The sequence below is a fragment of the Bos indicus genome, chromosome 1 (genome assembly GCF_029378745.1).
Source record: "Bos indicus isolate NIAB-ARS_2022 breed Sahiwal x Tharparkar chromosome 1, NIAB-ARS_B.indTharparkar_mat_pri_1.0, whole genome shotgun sequence".
Lineage (NCBI taxonomy): Eukaryota > Metazoa > Chordata > Mammalia > Artiodactyla > Bovidae > Bos > Bos indicus.
Window position 1 is genome coordinate 102,668,548 of NC_091760.1, and position 19,580 is coordinate 102,688,127.

Below are 19,580 nucleotides of genomic sequence, written 5' to 3' on the forward strand. Positions count from 1 at the left end.
ACATGACATTATATAAATGTAACATCACTTAAATGATTTGAATATGTTAGAGAAAAGTATTTTCAGAATTCTGAAAGAACAAAAATACAAAACACATTAAAAGAAATACAAATCAATTCCTTCAAATTATGAGTAGTAAGTTTAGCTTATTAATAATATAATCTTTCCAAATAGATAAGACATTTTAATTAAAAATAATAAAATATTAAATGCTATCCATTTGCTATAGAATATAGTTAAAATCACACAAATGATCAAATTTCATTTTAAGTTATTTTATTATAATACTATATTAAATTATTTTATTTACTCTTAAATTGAATAAGATAAAGTATATTTTGAGTGAATGCTGCAATTTTATTGCAAGTTACAAATACACAGTTCAAGTAGAATAACATTAATATCAGAGTTAAATGTTTGCTCTTGCATTTCTTCAGTGATATTATATACAAGAGTTAATAAAATATTTTAGAAAAAGACAAAATTTAAAATAATACAACTCAGTTCCATTTATGAATTTCAGTACTTGATGCTATGTTTAAATTTAATTCAATTTGTGCAATCAAGAAGAAAAAAATATTTATGTTTATCTAAAATTATTGCTTGTTCAACTATAGTATCTCCTTGTATTAATTCTACTGGACATATGACAGCAAAATTGAATATATTAGGTAATTTTAGTAAAATAACCCCAATGTATACTTTAGAATAACTACTTAATTGTTTTTCTTTGTGGCTCTTAAGAAAACAAAAATGTGTATCAAGATGAGAAATTATATCTTCTTCCTGAATGGCCTTAATTTCTTACATTAATTCCATCTGAGCATCATGTGGATTGAAGAAGGGAAGAGTAATGAAGAGAATATGCGTCCTCTGAGGAAAACCAAATTAACAAAGGAATTGATTGAGTTTGATACCTTTGTGAGAGCAGAAACAACATACTGTAGAGATGTGGGAAATAAGACTCAAAAATATGTAGAAGTCTGGTATATTAACAGAGAAGGAGAAAGACACACATTTCTTGAGCATGTTATAAATGATTTTATATGAATTATCTTTTTTAGTTCAAAGATTTTACTCAACTGTTTGTGGACATAGAACTAGTAAGCAGGAAGATAATATTGAGGCCTCAGTTTACAAAGAACTGGTTCTTATAATGTGGTCCAGCAGCCCTAGGGTTCCCTGAAACTCTTCCAGGGATTCAATAAGGTCATAGCCATTTTTATTAGATTACTAAAATGCTATTCACCTTTTTTATATTCTCACTGTCTCATGAAAGTGTAGGAGTTGTGTTAGTCACTCAGTTGTGTCTGACTCTTTGCAACCCCATAGACTGTAGCCCCGGAGAAGGCAATGGCACCCCACTCCAGTACTCTTGCTTGGAAAATCCCATGGACGGAGGAGCCTGGTAGGCTGCAGTCCATGGGGTGGTGAAGAGTCGGACACGACTGAGCAACTTCACTTTCACTTTTCACTTTCATGCATTGGAGAAGGAAATGGCAACCCACTCCAGTGTTCTTGCCTGGAGAATTCCAGGGACGGGGGAGCCTGGTGGGCTTCCATCTATGGGGTCGCACAGAGTCGGATACCACTGAAGTGACTTAGCAGCAGCAGCAGCAGGACTGTAGCCCACCAGGCTTCTCTGTCCATGGGATTTTCCAGGCAAGAATACAGAAGTGGGTTGCCATTCCCTTCTCCAGGGGATTTTCCCAACCCAGGGATTGAACCAAGGTCTCCTGAAATGTAGGTAGATTGTTTACCGTCTGAGCCACCAGGGAAGCCCAGGCAAAAAGTGCTGTGTCTAGCTGCTAGCAAGGCACACAATAGAAACTAGATAAATGCCAGCTGAAATTAATAAACTATGCTAAATAAATGAATGTGCTGGAAATATGTACAATGATAAGTTCAGTGAGTAGATCAATACAGTTATTTTAAAAGACCATTGCTTAATACATTTAATCTAATATGATTAATGCTTTATATATATTTTAAACAAGGTAAATCAAGTATATTTTTGTTGTATATAATCCTTTGCTGCTGCTGCTGCTAAGTCGCTTCAGTCGTGTCCGACTCTGTGCAACCCCATAGAAGGCAGCCCACCAGGCTCCCCCGTCCCTGAGATTCTCCAGGCAAGTACACTGGAGTGGGTTGCCATTTCCTTCTCCAATGCATGAAAGTGAAAAGTGAAAGTGAAGTCATTCAGTCATGTCCGACTCTCAGCAACCCCATGGACTGCAGCCCACCAGGCTCCTCGGTCCATGGGATTTTCCAGGCAAGAGTAGTGGAGTCGGGTGCCATTGCCTTCTCCGTATAATCTTTTAAACCCATCCAGATACCTCTGTTATCTGGTATATATATTTATGCAAACATAAGTAATATTTTTTCTCACTATGATAATTTGTTCATACTAGAAGTAGAATCAAGTAGTGAGAATAGTTAAACAAGTTGTTTGTAGGTTGGTAGGACACAACTGAGCGACTTCACTTTCAGTTTTCACTTTCATGCATTGGAGAGGGAAATGACAACCCACTCCAGTGTTCTTGCCTGGAGAATTCCAGGGACGGGGGAGCCTGGTGGCCTGCCATCCATGGGGTCGCACAGAGTTGGACACGACTGAAGCGGCTTAGCAGCAGCAGCAGCAGGTTATATTTGCCTTCTGGAGAAGAATGTCATGGTTGTGCTTGATAAAATATTTACAAATAAATAGAGACCTTCTACAGATATGATTTACAACTATATAAAATATGTTGTTTTTTATTTTATATCCATTCAGGACATGAATGAAGTTTCCAGCTTTGTTCAAGGTTCAAAGAAAGGATGCAGTGCAAACAACCTGAATTACCCACCTTTTACTCCTGGTAAATTTCATTTATCTTCTACAGTTAATTGAGAAAAACTATATTTATTTACTGGTATATTCAAGCATATCTTTCTAAATTACAGATGTTGATATAATTTTGAGACCCTGAAATAACTGTGGTGTTTATTTTTGTTCAAAATATTTATGCTTAAGGAAAGGAGCACATTTTTAAATTTTGGTGTAGAATATTTGTCTTTACCACTGATGAATTGCCCATGATTAAATGATAAATGAAAGAAACAAAATTTGTTTGAAATCATAATGTAAATGATAATTTTTTTTTTCCTTGAGCACTATGCTGTAATTCTGTGTCATTATGCAGTTAAGTTCAGTCACTCAGTCACGTCCTACTCCTTGCGATTGCTTGGATTACAGCACACCAGGCCTCCCTGTCCATCACCAACTCCTGGAGTTTACTCAAACTCGTATCCACTGAATCAGTGATTCCATCCAACCATCTCATCCTCTGTTGTCCCCTTCTCCTCCTGCATTCAATCTTTCCCACTGAAGCATATGGGTTTTTTCAAATGAGTCAGTTCTTTGCATCAGGTGGCCAAAATATTGGAGTTTCAGCTTCAGCATCAGTCCTTCCAATGAATATTCAGGACTGATTTCATTTAGGATGGACAGGTTGGATCTCCTTGTAGTCCAAGGGACTCTCAAGAGTCTTCTCCAACACCACAGTTCAAAAGCATCAATTTTTTGGTGTTCAGCTTTCTTTATAGTCCAACTCTCACACCCATGCATGACTACTGGAAAAACCATAACTTTGACTAGACAGACCTTTGTTGGCAAAGTAATGTCTCTGCTTTTTAATAAGCTGTCTCGGTTGGTCATAACTTTTCTTCCAAGGAGCATGCATCTTTTAATTTCATGGCTGCAGTCACCATCTGCAGTGATTGTGGAACCCCCCAGAAATAATGTCTGTGACTGTTTCAACTGTTTCCCCATCTATTTGTCATTAAGTAATGGGACCAGATGCCATGATCTTCCCTGGTGGCTCAGAAGTTAAAGTGTCTGCCTGCAATGCGGGAGACCTGGGTTTGATCCCTGGGCCAGGAAGATCCCCTGGTGAAGGAAAAGGAAACCCACTCCAGTATTCTTGCCTGAAGAATCACATGGATGGAGGAGCCTGGTGGGCTAAGTCCATGGGGCCACGAAGAGTTGGACATGACAGAGCGAGTTCACTTTCAAATTTCACTTTAATGGGACCCGATGCCATGATCTTTGTTTTTTGAATATTGAGTTTTAAGTCAACTTTTTCACTCTCTTCTTTCACTTTCATCAAAAGTTCTTTCATCTTTAGTTCACTTTCATCTTATTTCTTCCTTGCTTTCTGCCATAAGTGTGATGTCATCTGCATATGTGAATTTATTGATATTTCTCCCAGCAATCTTGATTCCAGCTTGTGCTTCATCCAGTCCAGCATTTCTCATGATGTACTCTGCATATAAGTTAAATAAGCAGAGTGACAATATACAGCCTTGATGTACTCTTTTTCCTATTTGGAACCAATCTGTTGTTCCATGTCTAGTTCTAACTGTTGCTTCTTGACCTGCATACAGATTTCTCAGGAGGCAGGACAGGTGGTCTGGTATTCCCATCTCTTGAAGAATTTTCCACAGTATGTTGTAATCCACACAGTCAAAGGCTTTGTCATAGTCAATAAAGCAGAAGTAGATATTTTTCTGGAACCATCTTGCTTTTTCAATGATCCAACGGATGTTGGCAATCTGATCTCTGGTTCCTCTGCCTTTTCTAAAACCAGCTTGAACATCTGGAAGTTCATAGTTAAGGTACTGTTGAAGCCTGGCTTGGAGAATTTTGAGCATTACTTTACCACTGTGTGAGATAAATGCAATTGTGTGGTAGTTTGAGCATTCTTTGGCATTATCTTTCTTTGAGATTGGAATGAAAACTGACCTTTTCCAGTCCTGTAGCCACTGCTGAGTTTTCCAAATTTGTTGGCATATTGAATGTAGCACTTTCACAGCATCATCTTTTAAGATTTGAAATAGCTTAACTGGAATTCTATCACTTCCAATAGCTTTGTTTGTAGCGATGCTTCCTAAGGCCCACTTGACTTCGCATTCCTGGATGTCTGGCTCTAGATGAGTGATCACATCATCATGATTATCTGGGCCATGAAGATCTTTTTTGTATAGTTCTTCTGTGTATTCTTGCCAACTCTTCCTAATATCTTCTGCTTCTGTTGCTGCTGCTGCTAAGTCGCTTCAGTCGTGTCCGACTCTGTGCGACCCCATAGACGGCAGCCCACCAGGCCCCGCCGTCCCTGGGATTCTCCAGGCAAGAACACTGGAGTGGGTTGCCATTTCCTCCTCCAATGCATGAAAGTGAAAAGTGAAAGTGAAGTCGCTCAGTCGTGTCTGACTCTTAGCGACCCCATGGACTGCAGCCTAACAGGCTTCTCCGTCCATGGGATTTTCCAGGCAAGAGTACTGGAGAGGGGTGCCATCGCCTTCTCTTCTGTTAGGTCCATACAATTTCTGTCCCATCTTTGCATGAAATATTCCTTTGGTATCTCTGATTTTCTTAAAGAGATCTCTAGTTTCTACCATTCTAATGCTTTCCTCTATTTCTTTGCGCTGATCACTGAGGAAGGCTTTCTTATCTCTCCTTGCTATTCTTTGGAACACTGCATTCAAAGGGGAATATCTTTCCTTTCCTCCTTTGCCATTATTAGATGTAGCTAATATGAATAGTTGGGCTTCCCTTGGGAATTGGTGGTAAATCATCCGCCTGTAAATACTGGAGGCAGAGATTCAGTTCCTGCATTGGAAAGATCCCCTGGAGAAGGAAATAGCAATTCCAGTGAACAGAGAATCCTTGTAGGCTACACTCCATGGAGTCTCAAAAGAGTTGGACATGACTTAATGACTAAACAACAGCAATAACAAATGTGAATAACTTCTCACCTATTTTAAAAAGCATGTTTTCATCATTAAAACTGGTAAAAATTTAACGTAAAGGCAAATAAGTGATCTTAGGGAAATACATTGTAATAAGGACATCTGAAGAAAGCAATAATTATTACAATGCTACATAAGCCTGCAAATTAAAACACAATAAAAACTGAAAAGCAGAGATTTAAATGATTTTCTGTTGTGTAACAAGTCTACATGTGTGGAATTAGGTTATATTTTTAAAAAGTTACACAATTTTCAAATAGGACTATAATTATATGATTTACAATACAGATGTATATATTTCTATATACATGTTAAAGTCTAATATTTCCACGAATTTATTCATTACTGAAGCTAAGAAACATAGTATGTATTACTTTAAGTGCAAATGTAATGGTCAGTTAATGAGAATAAAGGGTAGAGACCCAACTGGAACTTAGCATAAAGTGATGTCTCTCATTATATTTTCATTACATATAGTATTACATAGCACATCACTTAAGAATTATGAAGCTTAAAATGGCAAAATATTTCTTACCTAATTATTTCTTTCTTTTTTTTTTCTAAGATATTCTTGACAAACTCATGTATTCCAAAACAATTTGCATGGATGCTATGCAATACTGGGGAAAACAGTATGATGTACATAGCCTCTATGGATATAGTATGTCTATAGCTACAGAGAAGTAAGTGCAGTTTCATTCAGAATACTCTCTAATATTTATTGTCTAGAAATGTAATTGGTAATTTACATAGAGTGGATAATAACAACTGTAGGAAAGGAAAGAAAGATACTATTTTCATTGTGAAAAATTAGGACATAAAAGCATCACCTCTTTTATTAAATATTCACATATTTAAAACTTAATTATTAAGAATTACATGATATATGTACTTAACTGTGATCCTTTTTTAATTCATGAACTGAAATTATCCTTCTAAATTTTGATTCAGCTTGGTGTGTCTGAACATGTATTCTAAACATGAATCTCATAACTGGCTTAAGACAATGGTGCTATTTGGACAAGTCACTATTTTTTTTTAAAGAGTATTTCATTTAAAATGTGGTTTTCTATGTAGTATTTCACAAGTAATTCTCTATAAAATGTGTTTGCTTGTGTGTAAAAAAGTAGCATGATACAAAGCAGAGAAAGGAGATAATCATATATGGATTGCTTACTTTTTCAAGCATTGTATAAGGACCTATAATTCAATAGTAAGTCAAAAAAAATTCTGGATCAATAAATTTTAAATTTTATCATAATTAAACAACTGTGATCAAGTTTTAATTCTACAGCATATTTGGTCCCAAAGCATACCAGGATATCAAAATTGTATATGCTATCTTCATAGTGTTCACTTCTCTCTATATATAATAGAGTATATGTAAATAAATTCTAGAAAGAACATTATAGTTCATATAAAGGTAATTTTAAAAAAGCACCTCAGTATACTACTATATTTTTATTAATGTAATCTACCAAATTAAAATTTTATTACCTTTTTTCTGATTATTTTCCAATTATGGAAAAATTTGTCAACAATATTCAAGTACTAATAGAGGTGAGATGAATAATGCTAGTATTGTGGACGATGAAATTCTAAAACAAAATAAAATGCTTTGCAAGCATATAAGTTTTACATCAACATTGCTAGATAATATTTGAAAATATAGACATTAATGTATGATCAGCCAAAATCACTGCAGATGGTGATTGCAGCCATGAAATTAAAACACTTACTCCTTGGAAGGAAAGTTATGACCAACCTAGAAAGCATATTCAAAAGCAGAGACATTACTTTGCCAACAAAGGTCTGTCTAGTCAAGGCTATGGTTTTTCCAGTAGTCATGCATGGATGTGACAGTTGGACTGTGAAGAAAGCTGAGTGCTGAAAAATTGATGCTTTTGAACTGTGGTGTTGAAGAAGACTCTTGAGAGTCCCTTGGACTGCAAAGAGATCCAACCAGTCCATCCTAAAGGAGATCAGTCCTGGGTGTTCTTTGGAAAGAATGATGCTAAAGCTGAAACTCCAGTACTTTGGCCACCTCATGCCAAGAGGTGACTAATTGGAAAAGACTCTGATGCTGGGAGGGATTGGGGGCAGGAGGAGAAGGGGACGACAGAGGATGAGATGGCTGGATGGCATCACTGACTTGTTGGACATGAATTTGAGTGAATTCCAGGAGTTGGTGAGGGACAGGGAGGCCTGGCGTGCTGCAATTCATGGGGTCATGAAGAGTCGGACACAACTGAGCAACTGAATGAACTAAACTGAACTGAGCATCACTGAATCACAAAAAATGTGTTTTGGGTTCAAGTTTGGACTACTGTACTTTATATTATAAAGAGATTTTTCAATGGATTTAAATCATATATTTCAAAAACAAATATTGATTTGTTTTCTGGGTACAGAAAATCCATGTTTAATTTGGTAAAGAAAATTATTCAAAGTCTAAATCATTTCTAGAATATTTCTTTTCCATGTTTGATCTGAATGTATTTTACTAAGTAAATATTAATATGTAAATGCAAAATTAATATAAAATACTAATAGTTGTAACTATTATAGCTTGGTTCTAAAAACTAATATATGCCTTGAATTTAATATTTTAGAATTTATCATATCAATATTATTTTAAAATAGATGTTATTTATTAATTTGATTTTGTTTTTAGAGCTATAGAAAAAGTTCTTCCTAATAAAAGAAGCTTTATTCTTACCCGATCAACTTTTGCTGGATCTGGAAGCCATTCTGCACATTGGTTAGGAGACAATACTGCTTCTTGGGAACAAATGGAATGGTCTATTACAGGAATGCTGGAGTTTGGTTTGTTTGGAATACCTTTGGTAAGTAGTTTTTACAATATTATTTATAAACACTGTAATTACAAATTTTGTAATATTGTCATCTTAATGATTTTCAGTTAAATGATTAAAGGCATATGACAGAAAATTTCAATTTCTATTCCTAGAGACTTTATGAGAAAAATAAGATTGTGAATGGTGTCTATAACATTAGAGTGTAAAGCGAGAATGAACAAACTTTGGTCAAATCATACTAATTCCTAAAACAAGAGTCAATATAAACAAAGCACAGAAAAATCTTACATAATAAATACAAAAGCACCAGAGAAAACCGTAAGGAAAAATCCAAATTGGCATTGTAAAGAAAGTAAATATCAATTGTCTAGATATATTCAAAATTCTCTAGATTATCAATTTATGTTAAAAAGATAATAAAGTTGTTTCTTCTATTTAAAAGAGAAAAGATGACAGAAATGTTTCAAATTTTTAAAGCAGAGAAAATTATATAAGCTATTCCAAATGTAAGAAATCAGGTAAGTCTCTATATCAAGCAAATAAAGAACTATACATGTTGATTTTCAACAGTAAGGAGTATCATTACATAACAAAATAAATATGAAATATTTATAAGATTATAGTGATTTATTCTTTCATATGTATCAAACAAAATGAAAACCAGAAACAAACCAAAACAAAACAAAAAAGCTACCACATACACACGTACACACACACACACACCCCATCTTGAATTTGGAAAATAAAGTAAACACATTACCAATTGATTCACCAAAATAAACTGAATGGAAATGAGGGAGAGAAACCATAGAATTGAATGCAAACAATTGTACTTCATATCAGAAATTTGGGACATCAGACAAATTGGTATTTAGAAGAAAATTTTTAGCCTTAAATGCTTAGATTATAAACAAAGAAGTTTTGAACATTAATTAGTGAAGTATGTGAATTAAGAAAAAGAAAACAATGAAATGTAATGAAAATAAGAGATGAATGCCATGAAAGCAATGTCTCTAGAGAAACAAATGTCAAAATAAAAAGGTGACTCTGAAATTTTGAATAAAATAGATCAATATATGGCAAGTTTTGTACAAAAAAAAAGAAAAAATAAGCAATGTTACAACGTATTCCAAGATAGGATGTTATGTATGGTATAGCAACTAACTAATAAGCAATAACCAGGAGTAAGTATTCAAGCTAAGTGTGGGACTTTTTGAGAGAAATTGTAGTAACTTAGTAAGTTAAAGATACACCATATTCATAGATAAGGAGTCTCATAGAAATAGGCTTTCTCCCAAAACTGTTATCTAATTCAGTGACATTCTATTTTAAACTATAAAGAGAATTTGAAGAACATGTAAAGTTACTCTAAACTTCATGTGGAAGACAATACACTTCAAAGACATAGAAAAGAGCACATGGATTTTGCCCTATCAGCTAAAATAATAATATAATGCAATGATACTTAACTGTGAATGATCAGATAAATTAATATTTCAAAATAGGATAGGGTCCATACATTAATAGAAATTTGTTTAATGGTAGTACTATCACTGCAGCTCAGTAAATAAAGTATCAACCATTCATATGGACAATTGATCATCCATTTAAAATATAAAATAAAATTACTCTCTGTCTCAAATAATACACAACCTATGTGTGAAAAGTAAACTTTAAGCATCATAGAAGAAAATATAAGTGAGTAACTTTATGATGTAAGGTTAGGAGTTGAATTTCTTAAACAGAGCACAGAGGCACAACTAATAAAGAAACAAATTTGGTTACAAAATGAAAATTTCTGTTCATCTAATGTCTATTTTAAAAATTAAAATAAAATGTTTCCTACTACTGGAAAATTATATATTCAATTCATATAAGTAATAAATGAGTAATATTTAATTTAAATAACCTACTATAAATCTGTAAAAGGTAAGAGAGTAGAAAAATCAGCAAAGGACATGTCAAGCAATTCTATAGAAAGAGAAATACATATGGACTAAAAAAAACGTGAAAAAATTCTCAACTTTCCTAGTAATAAGAGCCATGCAAGTAAAAACTTTGATGAAATGCATTAATATATAAGGTGATAAAAATTAAAAACCTGAAAATATCAGAAATCAGCAAGAAAATGAAGCAAGTGGGAACATTCCTGTATTGTGACTGTACTCACTATAAGTAGTTATTGTTGGGGTCCTTTAATGGACTCAGAACCTGGTGGTCCAGAGTCGACGATAAAGTGAAAGAGAGAAAGAGAGAGGAAGAAAGAAAGAAAGAAAGAAAGAAAGACAGGGACCTGAGCTCTGATGGAGCAAGAGTGCTTTATTAGCAGAAATGCAAGCTTATGTGATTACTCAGCTATTACACAAGATGAAATTTTATCAATAGCCCCGGTATGGATAGTCTAATACATACAAGGTTGCTGACACTGAAACGAGTCACTGTATGTCTCATCCTATGACCTCAGTCCTGAGAATGGTGTGCAGCTCTACTCATTCTTGGAATAGGAACTGATAAGGAACAAAGAATCCTCGAGAAATAGAAAACAGCATGCAGAAATCCTCCTGTTAAATGTTACCTGACAAGTTACAACTAGTTTTGATTTAAAAAATATACTTTTCCAATAAGTCAGGAACGTAGTCTTATATACATATATATTCACAAAGATGCTTATATACACACTTCATACAATCATATTTTGTAGTGATGGGATCCCATACAATAGAGAACTGCAGCCATATTAACCTAATTGCATCTCACAAAAATAATTCTTTGAGAAGTGAGATGCCGTATAACACATACATGGCATTTATGTAAAGCTAATAAGAATGCAAAATAGTATTATATATTATTTATAGATACATATTGGAGAAGGCGATGGCACCCCACTCCAGTACTCTTGCCTGGAAAATCCCATGGACGGAGGAGGCTGGTGGGCTGCAGTCCATGGGGTCGCTAGGAGTCGGACAGACTGAGCGACTTCACTTTTACTTTTCACTTTCTCACATTGGAGAAGGAAATGGCAACCCACTCCAGTGTTCTTGCCTGGAGAATCCCAGGGACGGGGGAGCCTGGTGGGCTGCCGTCTATGGGGTCGCACAGAGTCGGACATGACTGAAGTGACTTAACAGCAGCAGCATAGATACATATATATCACTTACAAAAACAGAGAAATGCCTGTAAACATTAAATACTGAATAGTTAAGTAGTCATTTTTTCTGAAGAGTTCTTGAGGGACAAAAAGTGCAATTATATGTGATCATACATCTGGCAATATTTTTACTCTTTTACTCCTACAGCAATATAAATAGGGAAAGTCAAATCACAGATGGTGAGTTTTGGATTAAGAAGCCACACATTTTAATAACTAAGTTTCAGCTTTATACATTGAATTAGAGGCAAGTGTGTGGCAAAAATCCAAAATCAATTAGACCAAGGAGGAGTAGTAAGACAGTAAAACAAAGACTATAAATTGGTACAGATTAATCAGTTGTATAAATGTGATGCCCTGGGAAAATTTGAGAATTTTTACAATATAAATAATAGATATATATGTTATTTAGGTTGGAGCAGATATCTGTGGGTTTGTGGCTGAGACCACAGAAGAGCTTTGCAGAAGGTGGATGCAACTTGGAGCTTTTTATCCGTATGCCAGAAACCATAACGCTGATGGATATGAGGTAAATGCCTCTTGTTCTCCATGTTTCGAAATAAAACATAATCCTATTTTTAGCAATGTACTTAAATGTATATGTATAGAGATCTGGTCTGAAAGTTTGTGGTATAATTCACAAAGACGAGTTGGAACTCCTCATCTCAAGGTCTGTATTTTATATATAAAACTATGATCAAATAAGGAAATCATGACAGTATTGCAGAAATATTTTAAGCCTAACACATGTACACATGTGTGAAATTATAATATTTTAAGTTAATGACAAAGCTTTTTGAGTCTGAATTCTTACATTCTAATAATAAGTTCCAGGTAACTTTTCTTTCATAAATAGAATATATTCTTAAGGATTTATCATTTTTCTTTTATTAAAGATACCCAAGAAATTAAAGACACTTGCAAAGTAGTTTGGGTCCATAATTTTTCTTTAATAAGTAAAACTGTAATGACAGGTGGGGAAAAAAATAAAACTAACACTTTGTAAACATGCATCTGAACTGGTGGGAGGTTAATCTACCAACCCTGAGCTATGGGCTCTCATAGGCATATTTCTTAGAGGGAATGAGAAAATTAGGTGAAAGCATTAAGTCAATTAAGTGCATACTGGTTAAGAAATTATTCACCGTACACACAATGGGGCTTAATTCTCTTTGAGAAGAAGGACAGCCACTCAGAGCTCCGCCTGGAAGGAAGCATGACAATACAGAAGTAAAAGGTATAAACTGGATAGTCGTTATTTCCTAATCCACCTAAGTGATGCTTCAAGAAATTTGTGTTCTTGGGAGATCCTCATGTGAATTAAATTATACTTGTGTTCATTTATGTCCTCCAAAAAACAGACACCAAGACAGAGTTAGAAACGTTAGCAATTTATTGCTGAAATACTTGTGGTGGATAAAGAAGAGGAAGAAGGAGAAAGTGGAGAGAGCTTCAGATCACAATTCAGGCCTAAATCTGAAAGCAGATGAAGGCAAAGAAGGAGGTTTGATAAAGAGTTATATCCTACAGCCCAGTTCAACGGAAATTTTGACTCATCCGATAGGGAGTCCGCAAGGCAAAGTTGACCACTGGGAAAGACCTGTATCTCCTTGGCATGGGTCTTATATATCCCACCAAGCTCATTGATTTCCAGGAAGCAGCCAAAGGAAACTGTGGCTTTGGCGTAAACATTATGGTGTATCCAGGCAGGCAGTAGCTGGTTTGAGGAAACCTAAGCAGGTTTGCTTACATCATTACAGCTTGGCTGAAAGAGTCAACTGAGCTAGCTTAGGCTCAGCAAGAAGGCTGTCCTTCTTGCTGGTTGCAAGCCTACAAGGCTGACCAGATGGCTCTGTTCGTTGTGTCCCTTGGTTTGCAGACTGTTTGAGCTTATTGTTCTAATAGCAGTGACAAGGTGCAAGGCAGCAAATTCTTTGGCAATCCAAGCACGTTTCAAGCCCTTACTTGACGGTGTCCCGTGTCCTAACACTACATTGGTCAGAGTATATCATGTAGCTGAGCACAAAGTCAAATAGTGGGGAAATGCATTCCACTGTTAGAGGTAGATACTAATAAGAGTTATATAACAGAAATTGTGGGTACAAGGAGGCATGAAAATTGGGACCAATAGTCCAATCTACCACAAATAATAGAAATGAAGAATACTTTGTTAAAATATGTTTTATCTTCTCCAAGAATGTGTATTCAAAAGGGAAATGTCCACTTTAAAATAAAGTTTAATTAGTATATATATCAAAATGAAAACATAAAAACTAGAAATTCATATACTTCAGTAATGAAATAGGGGTCATCTCAACTTTTTATAAGCATGCCACAAAGTACACATTTTGGTTTTCAAAAATAGATTAAACGCTTATGTTTCAATTTGTATTCATATTCTAACTTTCTTATTTCAATTTCTCTGTTTATCCCACAGCATCAGGATCCAGCATTTTTTGGAAAGGATTCTCTTTTGGTTAAATCATCAAAACACTATTTGAATATTCGCTATGCCTTGTTACCTTTCCTTTATACTCTATTTTATAAAGCCCATATGTTTGGAGAAACAGTAGCAAGGCCTTTTCTTCATGAGTGAGTACTATGTTCAAGAATTTCAGTCTTTCAAATTATATTCAGACAAATAATAAAAAATTAAGAGTAGATCAAGATGTAATGTGGCTTTCTGATGCTTTTCTTGACATTTATGTAAATTATTTGGTGAAATGTGAAATGATAGTAAATATAATTAATTTGGTGAAATGGATAAGTTCAATCTATAAATGTGATATTGTATAGAACTTAAAAGGAAAGAAATATGTAGAATATATTAAAGTATACCAGTAAGTAATATTAAATATATAATATTAAACATATATTAAATATCATTTAATATTATTTACCAAATAAAACATTAAATATCAGTAAATAAACAAGAAAATATTAAAAATATAATCACGCATATTGTGAAAATTATCTAAATAGAAATCACATATAGTATAGTTATAAAGCAATGAATTGTGCCTGTCTTTGTATCTCTTGATGAAAACAAGGTCGTTCCTCAAGAAATGACTAAAGATCCCTTCAAGTCCAAGTCAAATTGAAGTTTATAAGGAAAAAGTATAAAAAGGAGGAAAGTAGAATATGAAGGATTTCTGATAGTTCATGAACCTATTTTATGGGAAAAAATGAAGTAAACAGAAGAGTAGTTTATTATACTTTTTATTTTTATAGTTGTTTATTTATCATATATGATAGACTATTTTTTTGAGTCCCAAATGAAGTAATTTCCTCTTTCCCACCTTTTTTCACTTTCTACTTTCCTTTCTATGTTCCTTTTTCTTGAGTGTCAGGTGTACCATAAGGATGCATTAATAATTATAGATTCAAAATTACATATTAAGTCAGTTTTGACGTTATAAAGTCAATTTTACATATCAAGCAAAATTAAAGACAATGATTATTCCCAGGGAATAACTTAAAAGATAATAAATTGACATGTTTGGATTAACATTTTTTATCTTTATGTTGTAAACACTGTCATTGTTCTTAGGTTTTATGAGGATACTAATAGCTGGATTGAAGATACTCAGTTCTTATGGGGCCCCTCATTACTTATAACCCCTGTATTGAGACAGGTAGGATACAATTTTAATAAATTTTAAAGGGAATTTTGTGTAATCAAATCCACACTAAATTACAAAACATCTGGGTAACAAATGTTACTCAGTAGAATGCTTCAAACTGATAAGTGTTTAATTAAATTCTAAAACATAGAAGAAATTTTGAAAAGTTATAAGTATATTAAGTAGATTTATGCTTTTCAAGTATATAATATGTACTGGGGAGAAGAAATTGTATAAAATTAGTATTCTTCCACAAAAGAAAGCTTTATTTATGAAACATATCAAATCTTATAATAGTAACAAATAACTGTCATTCATGTAGTCATAGACATTGAAATTGTGCTATACTGTAAATAAAGGAGAACTTGAAAGCCAATAGATCATATGAAAATGTTGAAAAAATAGTGGAATGAAATATTTGGATTTTGCCTGTTACTTAAAAGTTGGTATGTCATAGAAATATATAGAAATGAATGTGTTCACACTCACGCTTACCATGCAGATGATAATGATACAAATATATGCATCCATTTTTTTAGTTGCCACTAAAATTTATTTCATCTTTGCTTTTGGAATATTGTATATTATGAAAGTATCTAAAACTATTAAAATAGCCTTTTGTTATATATAGAAAATATTGTAGTGTAACATACAAAGGAAGCTTTTCACTTCACTATGAAAATCTGACATTTGATGTGACTCTTTTCTGTTACATATAGAAGTAAAATATATATATCTACATATAAATTGTTGTTGTTTAATTGCTAAGTTGTGCCTGACTCTTTGCAACCCCATGGAATCTATAGCCCACCAGGTTTCTCTGTCCATGGGATTTTCCAGGCAAGAATATTGGAATGGGTTGCCATCTCCTTCTCCACATATACATTATTTTGCTTTATTTTAGGGTGCAGAAACAGTGAGTGCATACATCCCTGATGCCACTTGGTATGACTTTGAAACTGTAAGTAAACCTAATATAATAATAGTTCAAAAGTATATATTGTCCAACATTTATACATGGGAAATTAACAATATTTCTGTTATTATTCTAAAAAATAACAACTTCAGATTTTAATAATGCATAAAAGTCTGCACAGGTATATATTTTTTTACATGTGAGCAGGTATATGTTCCATTGCACATGATTAATATGAAGTATATTCTTCAGTGTAGTTATCCATCTTAAACTGTGGAAGTAAAAGGTCAAGAGTAACTTTAAGAAGAATTGGTAACTTATTTTAATACTTTTCCTATTTTACATATTCTTCCAGAAAAATTGTGTATTTTAAAGGGAAGTATTTTGCAGTGCACTTATATTTGCTAAGCAGAACCTTTATTTTTTATAAGAAAGATTTTTTTTAATCCTTTCAAGAGACCTGGTTAACTTTAACCGAAAACAAAGAATAAAAATAGGACTAATTAAGAATATTATTAATTATTGTGGAAAGGAAATGGATTTCTCTATGGTGATTCTTTTTGTTAAACTGAATTTATTTTTAGCCAAATTTATTCAGTAAACTGAAGAAGTTTCTTTAAAAGTTAGGAAACAACATGTTACTATTCACTAAAATGACATGAATGGCTCATAATAAGAATTATTTCTCTGTGTAAATTTTATGTGTAATTCTTGTGAAATTACTTTTTATTTTCCAAATATTAGGGTGTAAAAAAGCCATGGAGAAAACAACGTGTTGATATGCAGCTTCCAGCAGACAAAATAGGATTACATCTTAGAGGCGGTTACATTATCCCCTTTCAACAACCTGCTGTAACTACAACAGCAAGGTAAAATTCAGTTCAGTTCGGTTCAGTTCAGTTGCTCAGTCCTGTCCAACTCTGCAAAAGGCATTAATTGAAATCTGAACTATAATTTAATATTTAATGTTTCACATATTTATTAAAAAATCAATGATTGATATTTAGCTTTTTAACCAGAAGATATTTAATGCAAGGGATTCTTACATATAACTTTCATAGTTATAAAAAGAATAAAGAATCAAATTATGTATTAATATATTACAACAACCTTTTAATTAAAAAAATGAGCATAATTAGATTAGAACTTTATCTCCTGTGTCAAAACTGTACTGACTTATTTCTGTAAAGAATATATATAATTAAAATTAGTTGCTGATTATTACTAAATAGTGAAATATTAAATGTTATATAATTGATTAAAGTGTCAGTTGTTACCTGTTTGTATCATCAATATATAAATGTCAAAATGATTGTTTTCCAGGTAAAATGTTTAAAGTCAATAAACAAGGTAGATATTTCTGTATAGGTAAAGAATGATATAGAAATTAAGTTGTTCAGTAAGAATACATTTTAGAACTACTTAGAAAAAAGGAGAAACTTGAAAATTCTGGTACTTCATCTTGCAAAATTCATTCTGGGTATATGGACAGAATGTGTCATATTGCATCTACACATTTCCCCATGTTCTACAACACCTCAACAGATAGTCACTCTATGTTCCTTACCCTGCTGTATTTTATTCATAGCATTAAGAATATATGTAATTATATTTTTACTTGTTCTTATATGTAGTATGTCTGTTCTCCTCAACTATATACTCCATGAAGGCAGGGACGCAACTTTTCACACTTCAGTTCACATACCAATAGTGTCACCCTATTATGGAATGAAAGTGAAAGAAAGTGAAAGTGAAAGTCCCTCAGTCGTGTCCGACTCTTTGTGACCCCATGGACTATACAGTCCATGGAATTTTCTAGGCCAGAATACTGGAGTGGGTAGCCTTGGGGGATCTTCCCGACCCAGGAATCGAACCGGGGTCTCCTGCAATGCAAGCAGATTCTTTACCAACTGAGCTATCAGGGAAGCCCTACTATGGGATAAGCTCCTGGTTTTCCCTAGATATTTGTTGAAGGAACAAATTTATGAGTGAATGAATTAAACTAGTTAGTCATGTAATTAGGTTTGTTTCCTAGAATTATTTTCATATTCTCAATGTTTCATGATTATGTTCTCAAAATCATTAGTTATACTCTAGAGATGTATCAAATGAGAGAAACATACGCTCTGATAAGTGTATGCTAGAAAGAATATATTCTGTATAGAGCAGTTACCTGGACTATACAGCCTCATTTTAAGTTTAGAAACCAATAGTAATATACAACTAAAAAAATATTAACCACATTTCATTTCACATGGTATAATTACCTTCATTTTTATGATTATTAGAGATTCTACTTGGCATTTAAAAGTTTATTTTATAGTTTTTTTCATTGTTTTGTAACCTTGATGCATTGCAATTCAGGGTTAATATATTTGTGACAAATACATATGGTACTTCATAAGATATATTTAATTTTGTTGTTTGAATTGAAATATTATTTTACTGTTTCAATTTTGATGGTGGTGTCTTAGCCTCCAAGAAGTTCCATACTATATTTATTGTATTTATTTCTTTCATTTATTTTCCAAATATATAAATTACTTTTCTCATTGATAAATTATTAATAAAAATAGACATGAATTTTACTGATATCAATGTTTTTTGTGCAGAAATCCTACAAATCCTCATGTTGAAATGGATTTATTTATAGGATATTTTACTATTATAAATTTATATTTACTCATAAATACACCCAAACTTACTTAACAGCCGAAAGAACCCTCTAGGACTTATAATTGCATTAAATGATAATAACACAGCAAAAGGAGACTTTTTCTGGGATGATGGAGAAACTAAAGGTAAGTTTCAAAGTGATATGCTTAAAAATGTTTATTTTGATGATGGGAAGTTTTGCTTTTATTATGAAATTACATTCATTTAAAAATGTCACAAGTTTTAATTTTTTTTTAAATTTCTAATTTCTGTTTTATTATCTATCTTAAGAGTTTAGGTAACTTTATATAATTTAGCATTGCTATTTAAATTATGTATATTTAATTACAACATTTAGTTTTCTCTCTTGGTTTATTGTAAACATCTTTGACAAGTGTAGATACTTTTATTTATTAGATTATTGAATAAAAATTAAAGTAGTTAATAAGTTCACAGATGTGTAAATTGCATCCTATTTTCAACTATCTTAGATGATTATAGTGGTTAAAACTAAAATTTTATTACTGTAAAAGAAAACCAACATTAAAGTTTACTCAATGTAGAAAGGAGGAATAAATTGGTAATTTGAGATTAACAAATACACAATACCATATATAAAATATATAAAC

The 19,580-nt window shown here is 33.0% G+C and overlaps 1 protein-coding gene across 1 annotated transcript in view; it reads left to right on the plus strand.

Moving 5' to 3' along the window:
* Window positions 1-19,580, plus strand: part of SI (sucrase-isomaltase) — a 114,039-nt gene that overhangs the window by 20,107 nt on the left and 74,352 nt on the right. Inside the window, exons 13-21 of the mRNA XM_019967875.2 lie at window positions 2,774-2,858; window positions 6,356-6,473; window positions 8,465-8,636; window positions 12,170-12,286; window positions 14,195-14,349; window positions 15,308-15,392; window positions 16,285-16,341; window positions 17,041-17,165; window positions 19,009-19,097. Coding sequence (XP_019823434.2) covers window positions 2,774-2,858; window positions 6,356-6,473; window positions 8,465-8,636; window positions 12,170-12,286; window positions 14,195-14,349; window positions 15,308-15,392; window positions 16,285-16,341; window positions 17,041-17,165; window positions 19,009-19,097 — 1,003 coding nt within the window. The remainder of the gene's footprint in view (window positions 1-2,773; window positions 2,859-6,355; window positions 6,474-8,464; window positions 8,637-12,169; window positions 12,287-14,194; window positions 14,350-15,307; window positions 15,393-16,284; window positions 16,342-17,040; window positions 17,166-19,008; window positions 19,098-19,580) is intronic.